Source organism: Eurosta solidaginis, chromosome 1 (genome assembly GCF_040869045.1).
Source record: "Eurosta solidaginis isolate ZX-2024a chromosome 1, ASM4086904v1, whole genome shotgun sequence".
NCBI lineage: Eukaryota > Metazoa > Arthropoda > Insecta > Diptera > Tephritidae > Eurosta > Eurosta solidaginis.
Genome location: NC_090319.1, coordinates 376,648,190 through 376,671,857, shown reverse-complemented (window position 1 = coordinate 376,671,857; position 23,668 = coordinate 376,648,190). Strand labels below are relative to the sequence as shown.

Below are 23,668 nucleotides of genomic sequence, written 5' to 3'. Positions count from 1 at the left end.
TTACGTTTATACATATATAATATAAATAATGCAAATAATTTATAGATGTGCACTGTTAGAGTTATGGACTGAGGGTACGGCACCTTTTGAGCTCTCTCAACTATTAACCTATCGCAGCGGTGATAAAGAATTGGTAAATAAACATCTGGAAAGCATTGAAAACGAACATCTGCGTACATTACTGGCATCGATGATTGATTTAAATCCGCTTTGTCGTAAAAGTGCCGAAGATTATTTAGACGAAGAACGTGGACGACTTTTTCCCGAATATTTCTATTCTTTTCTTCAATCATATTTGCAAATGTTTTCTTCTACACCAATAATGTCACCAGATGATAAGATTTCACGTTTACATTCCGATATAAGTCACTGTATAACAGTATTAACGAATGCGACTGATTTAACACCCGATGATGATGATGATCTTGAGGACGGCAATGTAGACAATCAAGCAGATGCTGAACACATGAATAGTGATTTGAAGGAAATGGAACAGCGTTTACCTGCTGATCAGGATGGTTTGATTTTAATAATCACAGTTGTTACATCTTGTATACGTGGCCTGAAGCAATCAAGTACAAAAATTGCTTCATTAGAAATATTACAAAAGTTATGCAGGTATACAACGTCAGAAACTATACTGGATCGTATACTACCCTATATAGTAAGTACCATAGTAGTTTTCGAAATATAAATTCATATTAAATACACTTTTTTCGTTTTTTTTTTTAATACAGCAAAGTCATGCTTAGTATTTATCTGAAATTACTTTTATTTATTTTTTACTTTAACTATTTTCTCCAACTTTTTTGTATAGCTGTGTAATTTATTGCATTTAATTTTTTCGAAGATTTGCCGATTGACCCCTTTGAATGCGCGTTATTTAAGCTTGAAAATAAACAAATTCGAACAGTCAATTAAGGAAAAAAGCAGATCACGTCTATATTTTTACTGTTTTAGTTTTTTAAATATAATAAATAACGAGTAAGGGAGTCTTAAGTTCGGGTGGCACCGAAAAGCGGCAGTGAGCTTTTATAGCGCAGTTCATTGGTTCTTTGAAACAAAGTATTATCGAAGTTAGTTAAATTAAGTTTACCAAATTTTTCACAATAGGCCCCTTTTCTTTCCACTACGGCTACCGAATAGTTGGGAATTGTTTTTTCAAAAATGAAAAAAAGCTTTTTATTTGAAGTGGCCTTGCTCGCGACTTGAAAAAACCTACCTTACCTAAAATTACTTTTATTTTCGACTTTTTTTATTTAAATATAATTATTAAAATGTTAATGATATTATAAAAGTCAAAAATAATAATTTAAATTGAAGATACACCAATTTTACTTAATATGAATAATACCAATTCCACATAGTCGATTAATGAAATAATTAGTAAAATTTTCTACATTATATAAAATACAAATTCCTAATTATCTCATTATTGGTTTATAGAATGCCTAATGGAGTCACGGCAGCAGACGTGGGTGGTTCAACACCCGGGCAAAGTAGCATCAAAATTTAGAAAATAGACGCGTCGGATTTTATTGTTAATGTAACAAATGACAGTCAAAAATAAATTATTTTCAATAACACAGGCCGACAGCATTTCAGACCCAGAAATCAATTAGGATATCTCGAAAACCAGAGCTGATAGAGCAATTCTGAGGCCAGATTTGGATTCAACGCATCAGAAACCTTCGGAAATATATAGTCTGGTTTCTGGGTCTGAATATTGGTTAAATTTTGTCGGCCTGTGTAATTTACAAAAAATAGAAAAGGATGATATGGCTTTTTCAGAAATAGGCACATATTTGGTTAGGTGTATCATCTATGAGTATTTGGCAATGCATTTTGGTTTCCTAATGAAGCAAGTGACCCTGTGTGAAAAAGAAAACTAAATTATTTCATTAAACAAAATTGTGATTCGATTAAGCTCCTTTGTGAAATTGGTATAAGGGGGTTAATTTACAAATAAGTCAAAAACAAAATTCAACACCAGTTTTTTTTTATAATTAAGAATTACTTGCAAACGAAGATTTGTGAAAAGTTCTCATATAAAAGAAGAGGGAAGTTCGCTCAGCCTAGACCAAATAAACAACACTCAGACTAAACACTACTTTTGACAGTAAAACTACGTTCTATAAGCTTTCTAGATAGAGAGAGTACCTTAAATATAAAAATCACTGCCAATATAGATATATCAAACCAAAGGTGATTCAAGTGGTTGTGTAGCGCTACCCTTATAGGGGATTGTCATCGCTATTTATAGTTTCTCCAACGTAATTGTCAACCTCACCTACCAGTAGATAACCCTGTTTCTTTTGCAAGCGAGGCTCTGGTGACACCAAGTTCCTCATGGAACGAGGGATGGCCTAGCAGGTTCCATGTGATCATGATGGTCGGGATTGTGCCTTAATGATGCTTGTTACCGGCAAGGACAGGAACATTTTAGGACTATTTGGAAAGCACCTCGGGACCGTTTCGACATAACTTTCGGTATTGATTTCCGAGCCGTTTCGGCACTATCTCGGAATCATTTCAGGATTGCTATCGGGCTATTTCGCGATCATACCATGACCATTTGGAAATGGGTTTCGGGGCAATTTTAGAATTGTTTTCAATGCATGCATATATAAGAATTTAATTTTACCACATTATAATAAAAACACATTATTATAAGGTAGACTATGTACATGAAGATCGAGATACTGCCAAGAGAAACTAAATTTTTTTTAGTTGTACCGTTTGACTCACATGTAAGACCACATTGAAGTTTCTTTTCGAAGACACACTTATCGACTTTTGCGAATATTTTTCTTATGTGGGATATATAAATAAATAGATCCTGCAGACAACACTGAAATAATGGTGATAACTTAGAAATTAATAGGAATTTGAAAAATCCATTTCGAAAATATTTTAAAGCGTCATATTTATTGTTTTGTTAACTTGCCATAATTATTTAAATTATATAAAAAAAAGGAAAATATTAAATATTTAAAACTTATTCTCAGCTTCATCTGGCACAGCACTCTACATCAAAAGTTCAAGTGGAAGCTATCGAAACCTTAACGGCTTGCCTTAGCATGGTCAAACAAATACCACTAAGCGATGCAAATGTATTCCCTGAGTATATTTTGCCTGCGATCTCGAAGTTGTCCGGCGAGCCGAGTGCTGTTATTGTACGCGTAGCATTCGCACGAAACATTGGTAATGAGAAAATAAAAATTATTATATAATTTTACCTAAACATTAAAATTTGTATTTAAAGCTCAATTAGCGAAAATTGCAATTTACTTTTTGGAAGAGACACAAAAAAATGCGCCCAACGATATGCCAGCACGTCGGTATGAAGCTGAATTGAATGCTTTGCATGATATTATACAACAAAATGTACTGAGCTTGCTCACCGATTCCAAGCCAATTGTCAAACAGTCTTTAATGGAGTCGGGCATCTGTGATTTGTGTGGCTTCTTTGGCAAGGAAAAAGGTTTGTAGTGCCATGTACTCTTGAGTAATTTATGTTATTGTTGTTTGTTTTTCCAGCTAATGATATAATACTATCGCACATAATGACATTCCTTAATGATGATGATAAAAATTTACGAGGTGCTTTCTACGATAATATTGCCGGTGTTGCTGGCTATGTTGGTTGGCAAGCTTCTGATATACTTGTACCACTTTTGCTTCAAGGATTTACAGATCGTGAGGAATTTGTTATTGCTAAAGCGATTCGTGCTATTACCATACTCATTGAGTTGGGTCATATAAAAAAGCCTACAGTCATTGATATAATTAAGGAGACTGGCTGTTATTTATGTCATCCCAATTTGTGGTTACGTCATGAAATATGCGGTATGATCTCAACAGCAGCACGTACTTTAAGTGCCATAGATGTACATGTTAAGATAATGCCATCTATTGGCAAATTCCTTAAAATGCCATTAATACAAGTGGAGAAACCAGATTTGTTATTGGACTGCCTTCAACCGCCTATTCCTCAGCAAATTTATGATAGTATATTACGGTATGTAGATTTAAGAAATTTTTCGTACAAATGTAAAATATGCACACATTAAATTTTTTCATATAAATCATAGGTTTCACGATATGCAGATGTTCGTGAATGAACTTGAAAACCGCGCTCAAGCACGTAATAATACAAGACAAGCTAAGCTGGCGCATCAAGAAGAGACGAACCAAGCATTACGTAATGTAAGTATTAAAGTTATTTTTGTATCAGCATTTAGCCTTAGCAATGGTTGAAGTTAATCCAGAGACCATACATTTGACATAACTATCTTTCTTTGCGAGAATCCCTGCAAAAATCGTTGAATCATGTGGTCCACTTGTGTCATACTCGAGTACTTACCATTATACTCTACTGTAATGCAGCAATGGACCAACTCATGTTTCTACACGAACATATTGTAAGCCGATCATTGCTCGTTTTTAACGATTGTAATCACTACACGATGTTTATTGGACTGTGGGTACTCCATGGATTACTCTGATTTAATGCTGAGCTGGAGTATATGGTCAAGTCCTTGGACATCGCAATGTTAATTGGACCATATTTTTTGTATGAATTGCGGTTAATTATGGAGCACTCGCTTGGTCCATAGCGAGTACTCCATACATGCAAGCATGGAGTACTCGCGATTTTTGCAGGGTAGCGCCTACCAAGGTGAATTCAGTACCAGGTGTTGTTATCTTTCCATACAACGCCTTGTACTACAACATGTCAGTTAATCGAAATTTTCTTTTGACTTGACATTCTTCTGTACGGCGAATTGGTTGAATTCGCTTTGCCACCACCTGGTATGGATTCGCCTCGCGCCTACCCAAATGTACATACATAGTTCAGTTGATATGAAGGCAAACATTAAATAACTTTATATAAACGAACAAAATCAAATAAATAGAGGAGTAAATGAAAACCAAGGCGAATTCAGTACCAGGTGTTGTTATCCCAACAGCTGATTGCTTCTTCTTGATTATTTTCCATACATCGCCTTGTACAACAATATGTCAGTTAATCGAAATCAATGAAAATTTTATTTTGACTTGACATTCTTCTGCACGGCAAATTTGTTGAATTCGCTTTGCCACCTCCTGGTATGGATTCGCCTTGATGAAAAACTGAAAAGGAAAGATAAATGTGAAGAAGAGGAAAAAGAAGAAGAGGGAGAAAAAACAGTATAGTTACACTGTACGGCATGTGGCCAGGTATTCGATCAAACTAATTGTTTGGAAGAGATCGAGCCATAAGCAAAAATGCATTTATCAGTTTCTCAAGCAAGGTATAGCCTTTCGAAGTTCGAAAATGGATTCTTTGTAGTATAATTTTATAATTGTTTTATTTTAGTGTGGCCGTTTTCAGCATCGTTTTTTCATTTGGATGGCATACAATTTTTCTTATCAAGCTTATATATAACACGCACAAAAAAAATTCATAAATATGTATATGGTATTTAATTTTTTCGAAGTCTGACTATCGACCAAGCATAACACCTCTTGTATTAACTTGCAAAGGGAATAACGTAAACCATTGAAATGAGAAACAAGTAAGGAAGGCTAAGTTCGGGTGTAAACGAACATTACATATTCAGCTGAGAGTTTTGGAGACAAACTAAGGGAAAATCACCATGTAGGAAAATGAAACTAGGGTAACCTTGGAGTGTGTTGGTATGACATGGGTATCAAATGGGAGGTAATAAAGAGTATTTTAAAAGGGAGTGATCCTTAGTTCTATAGGTGAACGCCTTTTCGAGATATCGCCATAAAGATGGACCTAGGGTGACTTTAGAAAGTGTTTGTACGATGTGGGTATCAAATGAAAGGTGGTAATGAGTATTTTAAAAAGGAGTGGGCCTTAGTTCTATAGGTGGACGCCTTTTCGAGATATCGCCATAAAGGTGGACCAGGGGTGACTCTAGAATGTGTTTGTACGATATGGGTATCAAATTAAAGGTATTAATGCGGGTTATAAAAGGGAGTGGCCCTTAGTTGTATATGTCGAGGCGTTTTCGAGATATCGACCAAAATGTGTACCAGGGTGGCCCAGAATATCATCTGTCGGGTACTGCTAATTTATTTATATTATATCTAACTAGCAGACCCGGCAGACGTTGTTCTGCCCTAAATTTGGTCTATCTGCATACATTTTAATAAGCTTTTTCTGTCTAACTCTGCCCAAGTCCCAGTCCCACTCCGAGTCTCAGCCCCAGTCCTAGTCCTAATCCCAGTCCCACTCCGTCCCTGGTCTACTTCCTGGAAAAAAGGATCGTAAATAGGCAAATATCGGCAAATTTATATACCAAATTTCAGGCAAATCGAATAGAACGTATGTAAATAGGTATGTGGGTATTATTAATTCATTATTAATTGATGCGACTGAATCGAATATCACAATGAAAATTACTTTAAAGCACTCAGCATACAGCTTTCATTTGATATCCATATTACACACACATTCTAGGGGTATCCGGGTCCACGTTTTGGCCCTGTACTAAAGCACTCATCAATAGCTTCAATTTGATACCCATAATGTAAAAACACTGTCTAGGCGTACACGGGCCGACGTTTTGGCCTATATCTCGAGACCCTAGTCACCCAGGGGTATGAAAATTACCCTCTACTAAGTCACACATCAACAGCTTTCACTTGATATCCATATTCTATAAACACATTCTAGGGGTACTCGGCTCCACGCTTTGGCCTATATCTTGAGACCATAGTCACCCAGGGGTCTCGGACCTGTTCCTAAACCATTCTCAAGACTCGATGAAAAAGTTTGTATAATGGTTTAGCTATATTGATGTATAGTTTTTGATTCTGTAAGCCTCACACAAACGGACATTCATTTTTATATATAAAGATACCACGAACAGTATTCCTGCCATGATTCCAAGGGCTTTTGATTTCGCCCTGCAGAACTTTTTCATTCTCTTCTACTTAATATGGTTCATGTCACACCCATTTTACAAAGTTTTTTGTGAAGTTATATTTCACGTCAAAAAACCAATCCAATTACCATGTTTCATCCCTTTTTTCGTATTTGATATAGAATTATGGCATTTTTTTCATATTTCGTAATTTTTGATATCGAAAAAGTGGGCGTGGTCATAGTCGGATTTCGGCCATTTTCTATACCAAGATAAAGCGAGTTCAGATAAGTACGTGAACTAAGTTTAGTAAAGATATATCGATTTTTGGTCAAGTTATCATGTTAACGGGCGAGCGGAAGGACAGACGGTCGACTGTGTATAAAAACTGGGCGTGGCTTCTACCGATTACGCCCATTTTCACAGAAAACAGTTATCGTCATAGAAGCTATGCCCTATTCACAAGGATTTGTTCGACTTATGGCATTAAAAGTATTCTAGACAAATTAAATGAAAAAGGGCGGAGCCACTCCAATATTGAAATTTTATTTTATTTTTGTATTTTGTTCCACCATATCATTACTGTTAAAATTTGACTTTAAAAAATTTTTTTTTTTTAAGTGGGCGTTTTTATTAAGCATATATAAAGTAATGGGAGTAACGTTTCTGCGAAATTTCATCATGATATCTTCAATGACTGCCAAATTACAGCTTGCAAAAGTTTTAAATTACCTTCTTTTAAAAGTGGGCGGTGCCACGCCCATTGTCCAAAAGTTTACTAATTTTCTATTCTGCGTCATAAGGTCACCCACCTACCGTCTTTGGTAATGAATTATCGGATTTTCCGGTTTTTCGAAATTTTCGATATCAAAAAAGTGGGCGTGGTTATAGTCCGATTTCGTTTGTTTTAAATGGCGATCTGAGGCGAGTGCCCAGGAACTTACATACCAGATTTCATTAAGATACCTCAAAATTTACTCAAGTTATATCAAGTTACTAATAGCGCAAGCTCCCTGGTATATGAAAAATATTCATATACATAAAGATCTAAAAACAGCAATGGTTATAGACGAAATAAAAAGATACAGCACACGATATATCGAGAGACTACACAACCATCCAAACCCACAAGCCATTAACTTGCTAGACAACAGCGAAGAAACACGACGGCTGCAAAGACTGCACCCCTTAGATTTGCCTCTTAGATCCTAAGCAAAAATGGGGCCTTTCTCTCGTATAGCCTTTGAAATTTCTTCGCCCCGTAAATACAGCTGTCGGTGGCAACGAAGGTGTGTTTGCGGGGCGAACTAGTTTTGGGGGTTGTATGGGAGGATGGCCTTAATGTAATGTATGTATATAAGTTAATGTATATATATAAGTAAATAAATATGTATGTTAACACATACTCCTAGTTGATTTACATAACTCGAGATTTACAGTTGTATATACATAGAAGTCACATAATAATTCTTTTTATAGGACAAATTGCACTTAATGCATCAATAGCCGTGTTTTTTAACACGCGTATATCCGTTTACGCTTAAACTTTATATTGACTGCTAAGAGACAAACTATAAATACACCTCTGAAATTGCTGCGCATAAATTTTGTCCTACTAAATTTCAATACGCATTATACTCAGATGTAACTGAAATATGTGTCTTTGTTTCACCCTGTACACTAATTCTATGTATTATATGTGTGTCCACAATTCATCGCAACTGATTCAGCTATATGTTATACCCTATGGCCATCAGAGCGTTGCGTCTCCGCTTTTCGGTACACCCTGTTGCTGTAGCTAGTTGTTTTACCACAGCCGCTAGATGGGTCTGCTAAGCATTATCTAAGCGAAGATAGGCGTTTTTTAACACGCGCAAACGAAACGTATACGCGCGTGTTAAAAAACACGGCTAATGTAAATGTAATGTTATAAAATTTGCTTATTGTCTAACGACAGATTGTAAATAAAGACGATAAAAAAAAAAAAAAAAAAAAAAAAAGTTATCGTGTTTACGGACGGACGGACGTACATGGCTAAGTGAATTTCTTTTTTCGCCCAGATCATTTTGATATATAGAAGTCTTTAGCCGTGTTTTTTAACACGCGCGTATACGTTTCGTTTGCGCGTGTTAAAAAACGCCTATCTTCGCTTAGATAATGCTTAGGAGACCCATCTAGCGGCTGTGGTAAAACAACTAGCTACAGCAACAGGGTGTACCGAAAAGCGGAGACGCAACGCTCTGATGGCCATAGGGTATAACATATAGCTGAATCAGTTGCGATGAATTGTGGACACACATATAATACATAGAATTAGTGTACAGGGTGAAACAAAGACACATATTTCAGTTACATCTGAGTATAATGCGTATTGAAATTTAGTAGGACAAAATTTATGCGCAGCAATTTCAGAGGTGTATTTATAGTTTGTCTCTTAGCAGTCAATATAAAGTTTAAGCGTAAACGGATATACGCGTGTTAAAAAACACGGCTTTTATCTATCTCGATTAATTTATGCCGTGGTACCGTTATGCAAACAAAATTAATATACTCTGTGAGCTCTGCTCAGCTGAGTATAACAAAGCGAATCACGTTTTTAATGTAACATAACCCGAATCTTACTCCTAACCGAAACCTAAGACTGAAACCGAGACCGTGACCAAAATTGGAGCCAAAACAACGAACGAAAAAAACCAGATCACTTATAAGCTTCAGAATTAGAGCTAAAAAACCAAACAATTCTATAGCACCTAGGAGAAAGTAGACTTTTCCTTGAGGAATATTTATTGCCATTCCAGCAAGCCCCCTCCCCCCCCCCCTCCCCTTTTCGCTCCCGTTTAAAAATAAATAAATAAATGTAAGGCGCGATAACCTCCGAAGAGACTTAAGGCCGAGCTTCTCTTCCAATTTGAGTCGTGCTTTTAATTTTACCTACAAATTGGATGGGACCTACTTGTTTTATGCCGACTCCGAACGGCATCTGCAAGGCAGATGAGTTTTCACTGAGAGCTTTTCATGGCAGAAATACACTCGGAGTGCTTGCCAAACACTGCCGAGGGGCGACCCCGTTAGTCTAATAAAAAAAACTCGCATGTAATCCGAGCCGTGGCACATTTTCCTCCGCCTCTTTCGTTTTATTTAGTCTCGTTCTTAGCCCCACTGCTCCTTTCTCCCTTCCCAGCTTTTCCCGTCGTGTCCAGCCGCTTTCTTTCGATCTACCCTTTGTCCCATTGTCATTCATGCCCTCTCTATCTCCCTTTCTCTATATATTTAACTGCCCATTTTATCTTTATATACACCTTACTGTCCTCCTTCGTTTGGCTTTCGACCATTCCTCCACCTATCCGCTCGGTTTTCGTTTTCCTGCCCTCGATTTCTCCTTTTTCCTTCTTTCATTTCCGCTTCCTTTTCCTTTACCCCACTGACTTTCTTTTCGATACATCCTCCCTCTTTTTGTTGTGTTAATCATCCATTACTGTTCTTCTTACTTCTTTTATGAAGATGTATTTTGGGAGAGTCTCGCACATACGTCGGGCATGGGATTTTTATACGTACACTTATCTTTATTTTTTTGTTTTTATATCTGAAATTTGGCCAGATATAACTAAAAAAGGGCCGAATAGTCCAGACCCTAAGTTTCTGCCGAATACCCGGCGCAACCCATTTTACTGAGTATGCAAATTAGTTCATTATATCTTTTCAGTTATTTTGCCGCTTAACATCAGAGGGTCTCAACGATTTGGTGGAAATTCAATTGCTTGCGTTCAAACCATACTTATTCAAATTGAAACACAAAGCTCAACAAGAAGCTGATGAGTCTGCGCTAAGTTGTGGACGAGTTTTCATCAACCGCAAAAGTGTGCAATGTCATGAATTTCCACTCGCTGAAAAAATGGTAAAATCTCCTCAAGAAGCACGTAAGTAATTCGTTTCATATTTTTTGTAGGCGTACGTAAATCTTTTTTATACTCAGCGTGCTTTGCACACAGAGTATTTTAACTTTGATTGGATAACGGTTGGTTGTACAGGTATAAAGGAATCGAGATAGTTATAGACTTTCATATATCAAAATCGAAAAAAAATTGAGCCATGTCCGTCCGTCCGTCCGTTAACACGATAACTTGAGTAAATATTGAGATATCTGCACCAAATTTGGTGCACGAGCTTATCTGGACCCAGAATAGATTGATATTGAAAATGAGCGAAATCGGATGATAATCACGCCCACTTTATATATGTATATATAAAATTTTGGAAAACACAAAAAACCTGATTATTTAGTAAATAATACACCTAGAATGTTGAAATTTGACATGTGGACTGATATTGAGACTCTTGATAAAAGTTTTACATTTTTTTTAAAATGGGTGTAGCCCACTTGTGATAAAATCAATTTTACAAATATTATTAATCATAAATCAAAAATCGTTAAACCTATCGTAACAAAATTCGGCAGAGAGGTTGCGTTTCCTATAAGGAACGCTTTGAAGAATAATTAACGAAATCGGTTAAGGACCACGCCCACTTTTATATAAAAGATTTTTAAAAGGGTCGTGGACGAATAAAATAAGCCAAAAAGAGATTTATATCAATGGTATTTCATTTCCCAAGTGAATTTATAACAATAAATGGGAAAAACTTTAAATTTTTAAAAATAACTCGAAGAAAAATTAACAGATCGTATTAAAATTGAGTACACAAATTTTCCCTATAGCAGGAAATATTTCTAGAAAAAATGGGCGAGATCGGTTAAAGGCCACGCCCACTTTTATATAAAAGATTTTTAAAAGGGTCGTAGACGAAAATATTAAGCTATGTGTAAACAACCATTTTGTAACAACCATGTATTACAAAACAGGTTATTGATATTGTAACAGCCCTGTGGCGAAAGATAAATGTAATACAACCCTGAATAGAAGAAAAGAAAATAATAAAAAGAAGAGGAAGACACTTCCGGTTAATCGAGAAAAGAAAAAGCGTGTTTGATTTTCAAGTAAAAATATAGATCGATTTGGATCGTTTGCTAACCAACCTAAAAGTATTAAAATTTATATATGTATATCTTAGCGAAAAAGAGCTTTATATCAGTAGAATTTTACTTTCTAAATTGAATAATAACATTAAATTGGAGAACACTCAAAAATTTTTGAAAATGGGTGTGGCACCGCCCCTTTATGACTAAACAATATTCTATATTTCGGGAGCCATAACTCGAAGAAAAATTAACATGTAATAAAATTGTGTACACATATTTTCCTTATAGTAGAAAATATTTCTAGTAAAAATGGACGGGATAGGTTAAAGACCACGCCCACTTTTATATAAAACAAGTTTAAAAGGGTCGTAGACTAGAATAATAAGCAAAAAATAGTTTTGAATCAATGATATTTCACTTATCAAGTTTTATTGTAAGAGGAAATGGGGAGCCATTTTCTTTTAAACGGGCAGTGTCACGTGTTATGTAGAAAAGTAATTTATCTGAAATGAAATGTACAATTGAAGCTCCCGCTGAGTATATAATGTTCGGTCGCACCCGAACTTAGCCTACCTTACTTGTTTTTTTTTTTTTACCTTAACCTGCTACACATTTAGGTTCAAGTGAAGGCATTATGACGATTGCTGCATCTCCTGCGTCGGTTGGTGGAGCTGCTGGGGGTCTACCGTCTGGCATAACACTAGTTGGTGGTACTGGTCAACAAACAGCAACTGTAAGCGCTGCCACATCTCTAGGAGAATATACGATGCCTGAACGGAATTATTGGCAAGGTAGGAGTGGCAAAATTACATTTAAGCAAACTAATCAAATGAGTTTCTATTTTTTAACTAAGTTATATTCATATAATACTTCCTACTTTTTTTTTGTTTTTTAGAACGTTCGTCGGAATGTCGAAAAGATTTAGATGCACTACGTATTACATTTAAAAATCGTTATAGTATGCTTGCATTTTCAAAACACAGTCACAATGAGGGCATGAATACATTTTATCCACAAGGTTGGTCTTTAAATGGCATATTGATAGCTCACCTCCATGAACATTCCGAATCTGTGATTAAAATGACATCATTGAAGCCCGGAGGCGCGATATTTGCCAGTGGCAGCGTTGATGGTACCGTACGACTTTGGGATTGTAATAAGTTAAATGGAAGTCAGGGTATAAATAAATCACGTCAGGTGTATTTAGCTAACACGCCCATTTATTCATTGGTTGCTTGTGATGGTGGCCAATCGTTAGGTGTGGGCGGCAAAGATGGTAGTTTACTTATTATGCGTATTGATCGGAATTCATCGAAAATGGCATTACAACAAGCACTGCATTTAGATGAAGGGTAAGTTATTTTTTTTTATTTTATTTATTTATCAGTACAATTTAAAAAATTATACAGACCAAATATACAGACACTTAATTTAAAGATATAATGTACGATATAAATAACATATGCGGTCATCAATTTTAAAATAATATTTAAACAGTATTTAAGTAAACGCCTGACAATTTCAATTCAAAACTAAGAAGTAAGCAGAAGTTAAAATGTTGAAAATGAATTCTAATAAGAATCTCAAAAAGACCCCACACACCGTACTCATGAGGGAGCTATGAAATAATAATTTATGAAATTGATAACAATAGAGCAAATTAATAGTAGATAAAATTTATACATTTTATGCAGAATAAATTTGAGTACATACTGTACCGAATTTAGGGAACTCCGCTTATTTTACACCTTCTACTAACGTTCGTATCGCTAAATTGTTGAATAAATAACTAGAATATTCAATTATGCAAAATGGTCTTTATTAGACTACTTTGAAAGTACAATAACACTTATACATCGCAACCAATAGCGTGCTTAAATCGAACTGATTGCTTCTTACTCAGCTTTCGCTCCTTTTATACTCTCTACTGTCTCGTTCGCATACTTCTAGGCGTTTCTTCTTCTAGAATTTACTACTTAGCTAGCTATAAGCTACAAATGCACGTTTATAGATTCTCGCATAGCCATATGCGCGTGTATATGTGAGTAATACTTCCACCGATGATTGCATACTTTTGTGAGTATCTCAGATATATGCATGTGTATGTGTGAGAACTACTTTGCTGATGATTGCATACTTTTGTGAGTATCTCTCCGCTGCTGTATGTACATATGTGTAGACATAATGATTGATTTGCTTATGTAGATACAAGTGACTGCTTAGTATCGGCTTAGAGATGATAGTATCCCTTAGTGTTGCTAATATTCGTCACAATACATATAAAAATAATGATCACAACGCAATTTTTCAAACAAGTTTCAAGTAACTGGTACTTTCGTATATGAAACAGAGGGTTGAACAGTATTATCACGGTTTAGCGTTATTTGCTCCATTTCAAGTTACAAATTTAATTTAGTTAAAAGGTTTTTTTAATACCAAGAAGCGAGTCGCATACATAAATTTTTACAGTGTTTATTAAAATCATGACATAAACAGCGAAGTGTTTCGTGCATTTCATAGTTCGATCTGCATGTAGCTACAAAAATTGATTGAAAATTCACCAAGCAAAAATGGACTATTTATCGCCCCTGTTATTAATTTAACAGTAAATAAGACACCAAGCATCTCCCTGCGCCTCTGTAACGTGGGCAACTGTAATAGTTTTAACCGGCTGCAGTAGGGGGGAAGATTTTTAGAAGGATCCCATGGTAAGTCTTTTAAAGCAAAAAGCAAACATTTTTTCTGGGCCGATTCCAGCTTGTCAGATTGAACCTGATAGCGCGGATTCCAAATTATTGAAGCGTATTCCAAAGTAGGCTTGACCAATGATATGAAAAGAGTTTTTGTAACTTATGGGTCATTGAATTCTTTTAGACCAACGTTTAACGAAAGCCAAAGTACCTTTAGCGCTATTCACCCAAGATTCAATATGAAGTTTAAAATCCAGTTTTGAGTCCATTGTAACTCCTAAATCAATAAAATTAGTGACTTGCTTGATTACATAGTCGCCAATAACATAACCATGGGATTGGAAGGACTTCCTTGTAAAACACATGACCTTACATTCAGGTAGGTTTAGTGACATGGCGTTTACAATACACCAGTCAACTAGACTATTCAGATCAGCCTGCAGACATGCCCTATCCACGGCTGAGCGGATAGGCATTATAAGTTTAACATCATCAGCGTACAATTTTTGTTGTTATATCGGCCTACTGATTTGTAAGATCGCGGGTTCGAATCGAGCTCAAGGCCTAACAATAATTATTTTATCATTATTATTGTTATGATAAATTTTTTTCTTAATTGAATTGAATTGAAAGCGTACATCAACGGCTTGCAACGCTTCAAAACACTAGGAAGGTCATTAATGAACAACAGGAACAAAAGCGGACCAAGGGTCGCTGCCTTGAGGAACACCAGAAGTTACGTTTATGAACCGAGACCAGCAATTATTAAATATAACTGTTTGTTTTCTTTCCTTCACATAAGAAGAAACCCAAGAGAGAAGCAATGGAGGAAATCCTAACCGATGAAGTTTGAATAAAAGTATAGAATGAGAAACTTTATCAAATGCCTTACTAAAATCAGTATAAATAACATCAACTTCACAATTAGTCTTAAAACTGTTGGATACAAAGGTTGTAAACTCAAACAAGTTGGATACCGTTGACTTACCCTTTCAAAAGCCATGTTGTGAAAAGTCAATTAATGAAGTTACTCTAAAAGCAATCTGTTTTGTGATAATTGATTAAAATAGCTTAGAAATAGTGCTGAGTTTGGCTATGCCTCTATAATTTATAACACACGTTCTGCTTCCATTTTTATGCAGTGGTATAATGAATGATTCTTTCTACTTTTTGGGGAATACCCCTTTCTTCAGGGACGCATTGAACAGTCAGAGTAGAGTAAAAAATTTTAGATTTTCCAGATGAGTTGAAACATCATCAGTACATATATATGGGATTGCCTGGGAATTCAGAGACAATCTGAAAGGATAATTCGATGGCGGGTAATCATAAGTATTTGAATAATTATATTCGATGAAATCTGCAAACATATTAGCAATTTCAAAGCTGTCGTTGGAAATCTGAGCATTTAGCTTCATTGTAGAAGGAAACGCTTTTATCTTTCTTTTGGAATTAACGAAGCTGTAAAACGACTTAGGATTGTCTAAACTTTGGCTTTTAATCCTACTTATATAGTTCTTGTAACAAATTCTGTTTAATGTGTTATACTTCTGACGTAAAATTGAGTAGGCGGCATAGGCAGTCATTGTTTTAAGTTAAAAAAAAAAAATTTTTTTTTGGTCCCAAAATATATATTGAAAATGTGCAAACTTCACGCCCCTTTTTCGATATCGAAATTTTCGAAAAATTTAATTAATTCTAATAATCTTCGACACAAGTTAAAAATTTAATAAAATTTTGTAAATAGTCGTGGCGCTTCCTTCATTCAAGAAAAGAACATTCAAACATTGTAGAAGCCATCAATCTAAGCAAACTGCATCGACTAGTTTGTATTGGCATAACTTCCCCTGCTGATGCATTTAGTGCCTTTGTGGGAATACCTCCATTCTCTATTCTAATAGAGAAAAAGGCAACTTTTGCTGCACTGAGACTTCAAAATACGTCTGACTAAAGAGCATAAACATGCTCAATGCATAAAAAAGTAATAAGAAAATGCATAGGAAATCCCGTATTGAAACTATGTCACCGTGGTTCGAGATGTCCATTGTGGACAGAACTCTATAGGAGACAGAGAATCCACATACCCTGACTCAGAGGTCTGGTTCACGGATGGATCAAAATTTGGATGAGGAGTATGCTGATTATGTAAGACAGCGGGGCAGCCTTTCGTGCGTTGCAGTCTTACAGAATTACTTTTAAGCTTATGGATGAACCCATTGGAGTCCTAAATGATATGGAAACCAAAAACAAGGTTTTCTTAGGATAAATTCCGTGGACAAAGACAGGACAGTTTGTACTCCCAGGAACGAGAGTATCAGCCAAAAACATTATTCTAAGCAGAGAGGACCTACGAACTCACTAAGTACTACACATATGGGACACTGTAGTTTACGATATCACCTAAGTTAGTTAAATCTATCCGATACACAAATCTGTGGCTTTCGAGAGCTGAAGGATGAAACGCCGGTTCACATTCTCGTAAGAGGCGACTAAATACCAGATTAAAGGGGATGTGTTGCGCAACCCTTTCAGGTTGCCAGCGCAATATATAGCTTCTCCAAACCCAATTGTCACCCTCACCTATCATCGGCGAATCCTGTTTCACTAACATACGAGGCTCTGACGACTCCAAGCTCTTCATGGAACTTGGGGATGGGGAGGAAGGGATGGCCTGAAGGTTTAATTTCGCCATATAAATCGTTCCCGAGATGGTCGGGCTAGCACCTTAATGGTGCTGTGTTACCGGAGCGTACCGGATCTGTACCCGGCAGAGGACCATCACATCGATAACACTCCCCAAAGCCTTCGGGGAGAAACCTTATCGCTACAACAACAACAACAACATTCTCTGTGGATACGTCCCTTCGTGATATGGAGTGAAAAGCCTGAAGAGCTACCTTACCTAATACTTAAAAAGCTTCCACATACAGTAATATGCTGGAAGAACAATAGATCTAAGTCGCAGTGCATTGAGGCCTAATCATCGCCTAAGCGATTTTGGCAGTTTTGTGACAAGTCACGCCATCATCCCTGTTTTTCGATAACTGACGCCAATTGTGATAACCATGGGAAGTCAAGTCTTCCTCCACTTGCCTCTCCCAACTCGTGGAGGTCTTCCCTTCCTGTGCTTCGAAACAGCGGTGTCGACTGAAATACTTTCTTGGCCGGAGCGTCTTCGTCCATTCGCATAACAAAGCCCAGAAGGTGAAGCCGCTTGCTTTTTACTCGCTGCACTATCGTCATATCTGCGTAGGGCTCATCATTTATTCCTCCTTCGATACTCACCGTCGGCATTACGGACAGTACCATTAATCTTCCGGAGAACTCTTCTCACCAACACTCCAAGAGCCATCTCATCTTCTCTCGACAACGTCTAAGAGTCCAAGCCATACTCAGGACAGTTATTATGAGCGACCTGTAGAGCGTGATTTTTGTTCGTCGAGAGAGGATTTTAATTTCCAAAGTAGCACTTGTTGGCCAGAGTTATGCACATGATCGACCAAGCGGGAAAGGCGTGGGTTCAAGTGCGGGCTGTAAAGTGTCGAAGATTATGTGTAGGTCTTACAACCTTAGACTAACAAAGTTGCTTCTATTATTAAAAAGAGAGGACTGTAGGCTCATGACGGGTATTCTGACTGGACACTGTCTTCTGGGGTCGCATGCCTTTAAATTAGGCTTGGTCAGTAATAGCAGATGTAAGAAGTGCGGGTTGGAGGAGGAAACGGCCGAGCACATTCTGTGCTCGTGCCCTGCGCTTGCCCAGCTAAGACTCCAGCTATTAGGAGTGATACAGCTGTCATATCTAGAAGCGGCAAGTGGCTTAAGTCCTAGGAAGCTTCTAGTATTTGCGAAGAGGACGAGATTATTTTATAACATAGGTCCTGGTTTTTCAGTTTGGTCGTTAAAAACAAACTTCTGGTAATACTACGAACTCATTTAGTCTATGTGAGGTCCTCATGGACCGGTCAGTTCAACCTAATCTAACCTGACACCAACGATCTCTTTAGCTGCAATGTGGAACCCTAACACCCCTCTAACTCTGAAACTGCAAGTTTCCTTGGACACCCGTTCGAGGATATTGATGACAACTTGTGAGTGGTCGCATGTCCTTTTGGCCTAACCTAAGCATATATAACAAGCCAATATATGGTTAAGGCAGGTCTGCCGATTTTGGCTCTCAACAAAGAAGAGCATTGCTCATTCGAATTTAAACTTCTTTACATGTTGTTGTTACTTCTTTACTTGTTTTTAGCGAGAACAGTGATGGTCCTGTAGTGGATATGCAAACTTATGATCAAAGTGTCATCATTTATGCCACTGTTTATGGTGCAATTGTTGGTTGGGATACGCGCGTTCAACAACCTGTTTGGCGTTTAGAAAATGAATTACAACATGGTGTTATAACAACAATATGTGTTGATCCTGCCGGTTCATGGTTGGCTGCTGGTACATCGGGTGGAAAACATATTTGCTGGGATTTAAGATTTCAATTGCCAATCGCTGAAATAAAACATCCATCTGGTTCGCGCATACGTAAGGTGGCATGCCACCCAACGGAGTCTTCATATTTAATATCTGCGTCACAATCGAACAATGAAGTGTCCATATGGAATATTGAGACCGGTCATAGGCAAACAGTTTTATGGGCTAGTTCAGCTTCGCTACTCTCAAACACACAAACGGTTAGTTCAAAATAAATTTATATTTTATTATCAAATAGTTAATGAATAATTAAAATTACATATTCTGCTTTATTTAGAACGAGACATCAACATCTTGTGGCATATTAAGTGGTGTTGTGGACAAATCACCATTTATATTAACAGGCAGTTCAGATCAGCGCATTCGTTATTGGGATTTGAACGAACCAAAGAATTCAGCATTAAAAGTTCCAGCTTCCAAAGATAATCTTGATAATATTTCTTTTAATTATGAGTAAGTAACTTATTGTATTTTATAGCGCGGTGATATTGTAGGGTGGCTAGTGGAGGCGGGTAACCTCGATATGAGAGATACGAGGTTCAAAAGTCGTATGCACTAGTTTTCTGGAAAATCTCTAAAAATCTCATCTCTCCTCCTGAAAGTTTTTAAGGGGGATGCTCTCTATTCGTCCTGATTTTTTTTTTTTTTTCTAGACTGAAACATTTTTTTCTAGACTGAAACAAATTGTTTCTTTCCTAATAGTCTAACTAGCTAAAATCTATGAAAACATTACTCAGTACAACACACTGTTGGTTATCGAACAAAACCATGTTTATACCCAGGGGATACTTGTACACTTTGGTTGGATAACGGTGGTACGTAACGACATAAAGGAGAGAGATAGATATGTATAGACTTCCTTATATTAAAATTATCAGCATCGAGTAAACATTCAGATAAATTTACGAAATTTTGTATACTAACTTATCTTGACCTAGAATAGATTGGTATTAAAAATGGACGAAATCGAACGATAACCACGCCCACTTCTTCGATATCGAAAGTTTTAAAAAATGGAAGAAATGCTATATGTGACCCGGTCTATGAAAAGGTGGCTTATGACTCAAAAAAAAGAAGAGGACAAACGTCCTGAAGAAATGCATTGTTTATCTTTAACAGCTGTTTCTCGCAATTTCTTTTTTGAGTCATAAGCCACCTTTTCATAGACCGGGTCACATATATTAATAACAAAAACCGATAAAGTGATGAAACTTGATACGTTGTTGTTGGAGTATTAACGATAAAGACACTCCCCGAAGGCTTTGGGTAGTGTTATCGATGTTGATGGTCCTTTGCCGTATATAGATCCGGTACGTTCCGGTAACAAAGCATCATTAAGGTACTAGCCCGACCATCTCGGGAACGATTATTCAGCCCTATTCTGCATTTCGATTACGTTCCCGTTCTACGCTCCGCTTTAATCGAAGTTTGGTATTCTGCATTACGACGGAATCGTAAAGAGAAGAGGAAGAGCAAATGATTTTTCGAAATCAGCTGTTGGTACGGAATGTGTGAACATTGGAACAAAATAAATTTAAGAAAAAAAAGCAATAGAATATATTGCCGCAGTGTTATATTTTTTTGAGTGAAGTGCTTTCATAATTGTGTGTTTTTGTCGTTCTTTTGGCCAATTCCCTGCCGTGGCCACCGAGTTTTGTTAAAACGGATTCCTGCACGAATATAGTTGACATTTTCTGAATTTTAAGGATGCTAACTTCATTGCACTGGCCTAAAGTACTTTATAAAGGTTTATTTATTCTTTCCGCAAGGATTGTTTACGTTTTCGCTTCACCTTCCTCTACGCCGGCAGCTTGCTTTGGCATATAACTGGACCCAACGAACAGACACAATTTATAGCTGTCTATTATAATGGAATCAATAGCCGCGGCATTATTTATGGAGTTGGAAAACAACGCATACGAAAATTGCCAGGCGAGAATGGAAAGGCAAATATTGCGAGATTTGTGTAATCCATTTGAGATGAGTGACGAATTGTAAGAAATTGAACTTAAAAGTGGTAAAGTTTAAAGACTTATTTTCTTATTTAGGTTCAAAAAAAAACTTTCGACTTAACAAGGATGCTTTCAAGTATGTGTTAGATACTTTTGCGGGGCAAATACGTCCAAGGACTTCGACATCGACATGTTGTTTTTGACCTGGAAACATAAAAAACAATCATCATCAAGCCTTCTACGTTTCTTAACAAGTTTTACTTACATTTTTGTTAAAATTCTGTTATAAATTAATAAAAAAAATAAAAAGAAAATATTTTTCCGCCAACTAATTGGCAACTTAGAAAAACGGAACTACGATCGAAATGCAGAATACAAAAAATCGAACGATTCGAAGTTGGATCGAAAGAGATTGGAACACAGAATACCAAAATTGCCAAATCGAAAAAATTCCAATCCAAGTCGAAATGCAGAATAGGGCTGAATATGACCACATTAAACCTTCTAGGCCATCCCGCCCTCCCCATCTCCCAGTTCCATGAGGGACTTGTGGTCGCCAGAGTCTCACCTGCTTAATATGTGTATGATGCATTCATATTTGTAACAGGATTGCCGCAGTCGGCTCTATGTACCGGGGCGACTCGGGATTTTTCCCGACCAAGGACAGTCATTTCAGTGTAACCCCATTTAATTTGTTGATTCCCCTCGCGTAGGTGATGTTGAAAATTGGGTTGCAGAAGCTTTGAAGCTATAAAGCTTTGTATTGCGCTTATCAACCCCTTGTATCCCAAACTTGATACGTGGATTGATCTTACGACCCAAAAAAAAATCGTCAAATTTGTGCAAATGGGCGTAGCACCGCCCACATTTGACATGTAGGTTGTTCTGGCTAACATATATACTAGGGCTGGGACTATCCGCATATTCGAATACCCGGATATCCACACGGATATCCGTTGACACGGATAAAATCCAGACGGCATGTATATCCGGATAATATTAGTTTGTGAAACTATCCGGATATCCGGATTTATGAAGATCCGGTTAAAACCCGTATTTTTGGATATCCAGTGAAAGCAACAAATTGATGTACCATATATGTTTTTTTAACATTAATAAAAATTAATTCGTGGGTCATTTAAATCAATTAACAGCGTTTTTTCACAATATAAACTAATGGCACTGTTCTTATTTTCACTTATTTGTAAAATTGTAGCTTTTTAATTTTTGACGTTAATTTAATAATCTACAAACATTTTTTTTTAAATAATTTTTCGATGCTCAACACTTTTATTTAATTGCCTGATCAATGCCATAGATTGATGAGGAGTGTGATGACTAGTACCTAAGACCTACCTAATTATTTTCTAGCTTTTAATATTATTATTATTTCATGTAAGTATTGTTTTCAATAAAACCGTTTAACTTGAAAATTTTTTTTTAATTATTTTTTTTGCAAGTTTTTAGTCTTTATTTAATTGCCTATTATTTCTCATTCTATTTAGTTCATTTAGTGACTCATTATTACAAGGACTCTTTCCTGACAATTTTTTACAATCTAAGTCCTCTATACATAATCCTTCCAAAGGCTTTAATAGACTCTGCACCACGTATGCGTGTCCCTCCTCGAACTCCAAAATATTTTGATGTCACTTCTACCGGACTGTATGTAATATTTGTTCGAAATATGAGCCAAATCGGACATCATAGGTCGCTTTCTATTCATGTATGTATTATGTGTTCCAAATATGGGCCAAATCGGACCACAAATACGATTTTTTTTTTTTAATCACCCTTATCGCGAGTTTTATTTTCACCCGAAAATATTCACAGTTTTTGTTCACCCTATCGCAGAGGGTGGCGAAAAAATATTTCGTGTTCGAAAAAGATTTCACCTTATCGGCAACTCTTTGTTCGGGCGAAATGAACACCCAAATTTGTTCACTTATATTTTACAGGCGAACGAGAGGAAAACAAAATTTAAGTAATTTTTTGTTTTGAAATTTGATATTCTTTTATTATTAGAAATAAATCAATAAATAATGCACAATCGGAAGCTGAGTGGAAGAAGTGAAATTCCTGTATTGCTGTAAATTCTATTTTTTATGACAACGTATCAGTTGGCCAAGTTATCCATTGTGGACAAAGCAACGGTTCCAAAATGTTGAACACCTCACTGAAACAAGATTGGGTAAGACCCACTTCATGGTCCTTTCCGACGCCTTTTCCCTGTGCGAAAAAACGAAGACATGTACACAATTTTAGTATTAGTGGAACTCCAAATTTTTGCTTCAATGGCGGCAAGGAGTGGTAAGAATAACTAGCAAATATTAGAATGCCGACTTTAGCCTGTAATATTGGCGAAAACTAATTGAAAAAAATTAACTCAAAGTGCTGAAAATAGTAATTTTTAGATTACAGTGAATCATTTAGCTCCAAAGGGTTAGAACTTTCCCTTAATTGCCTCCGAACCGCTTTCACATTTATGTATATTCTCCTCACGCTCAATCAATACCAACCTAAGTGCAATACTAAACATTATTTTATACATTTTTTATTTTTATTTTTGTTGTATTTTAAGGAAATATATGCTTGGTTACAAAATTTACACAATTGTAAGTAAATTATTTGTTCACTGCCAATTCGCAATAGAGCATCAGCTGTTTCGAAGTGAACTTTTGTTCGCCC

The 23,668-nt window shown here is 36.5% G+C and overlaps 1 protein-coding gene across 2 annotated transcripts in view; it reads left to right on the top strand.

Moving 5' to 3' along the window:
- Positions 1 to 23,668, top strand: part of Vps15 (vacuolar protein sorting 15) — a 37,155-nt gene that overhangs the window by 4,357 nt on the left and 9,130 nt on the right. For both annotated transcript variants that reach the window (XR_010949163.1, XM_067763158.1), the window contains exons 5-14: positions 46 to 664; positions 3,009 to 3,204; positions 3,266 to 3,484; positions 3,541 to 4,021; positions 4,095 to 4,209; positions 10,585 to 10,798; positions 12,474 to 12,647; positions 12,752 to 13,208; positions 18,799 to 19,228; positions 19,306 to 19,481. Coding sequence is in view for 1 of the 2 variants with exons in the window: in XM_067763158.1 (XP_067619259.1) it covers positions 46 to 664; positions 3,009 to 3,204; positions 3,266 to 3,484; positions 3,541 to 4,021; positions 4,095 to 4,209; positions 10,585 to 10,798; positions 12,474 to 12,647; positions 12,752 to 13,208; positions 18,799 to 19,228; positions 19,306 to 19,481 (3,081 nt within the window). In the remaining variant the exon portion in view is untranslated. The remainder of the gene's footprint in view (positions 1 to 45; positions 665 to 3,008; positions 3,205 to 3,265; positions 3,485 to 3,540; positions 4,022 to 4,094; positions 4,210 to 10,584; positions 10,799 to 12,473; positions 12,648 to 12,751; positions 13,209 to 18,798; positions 19,229 to 19,305; positions 19,482 to 23,668) is intronic.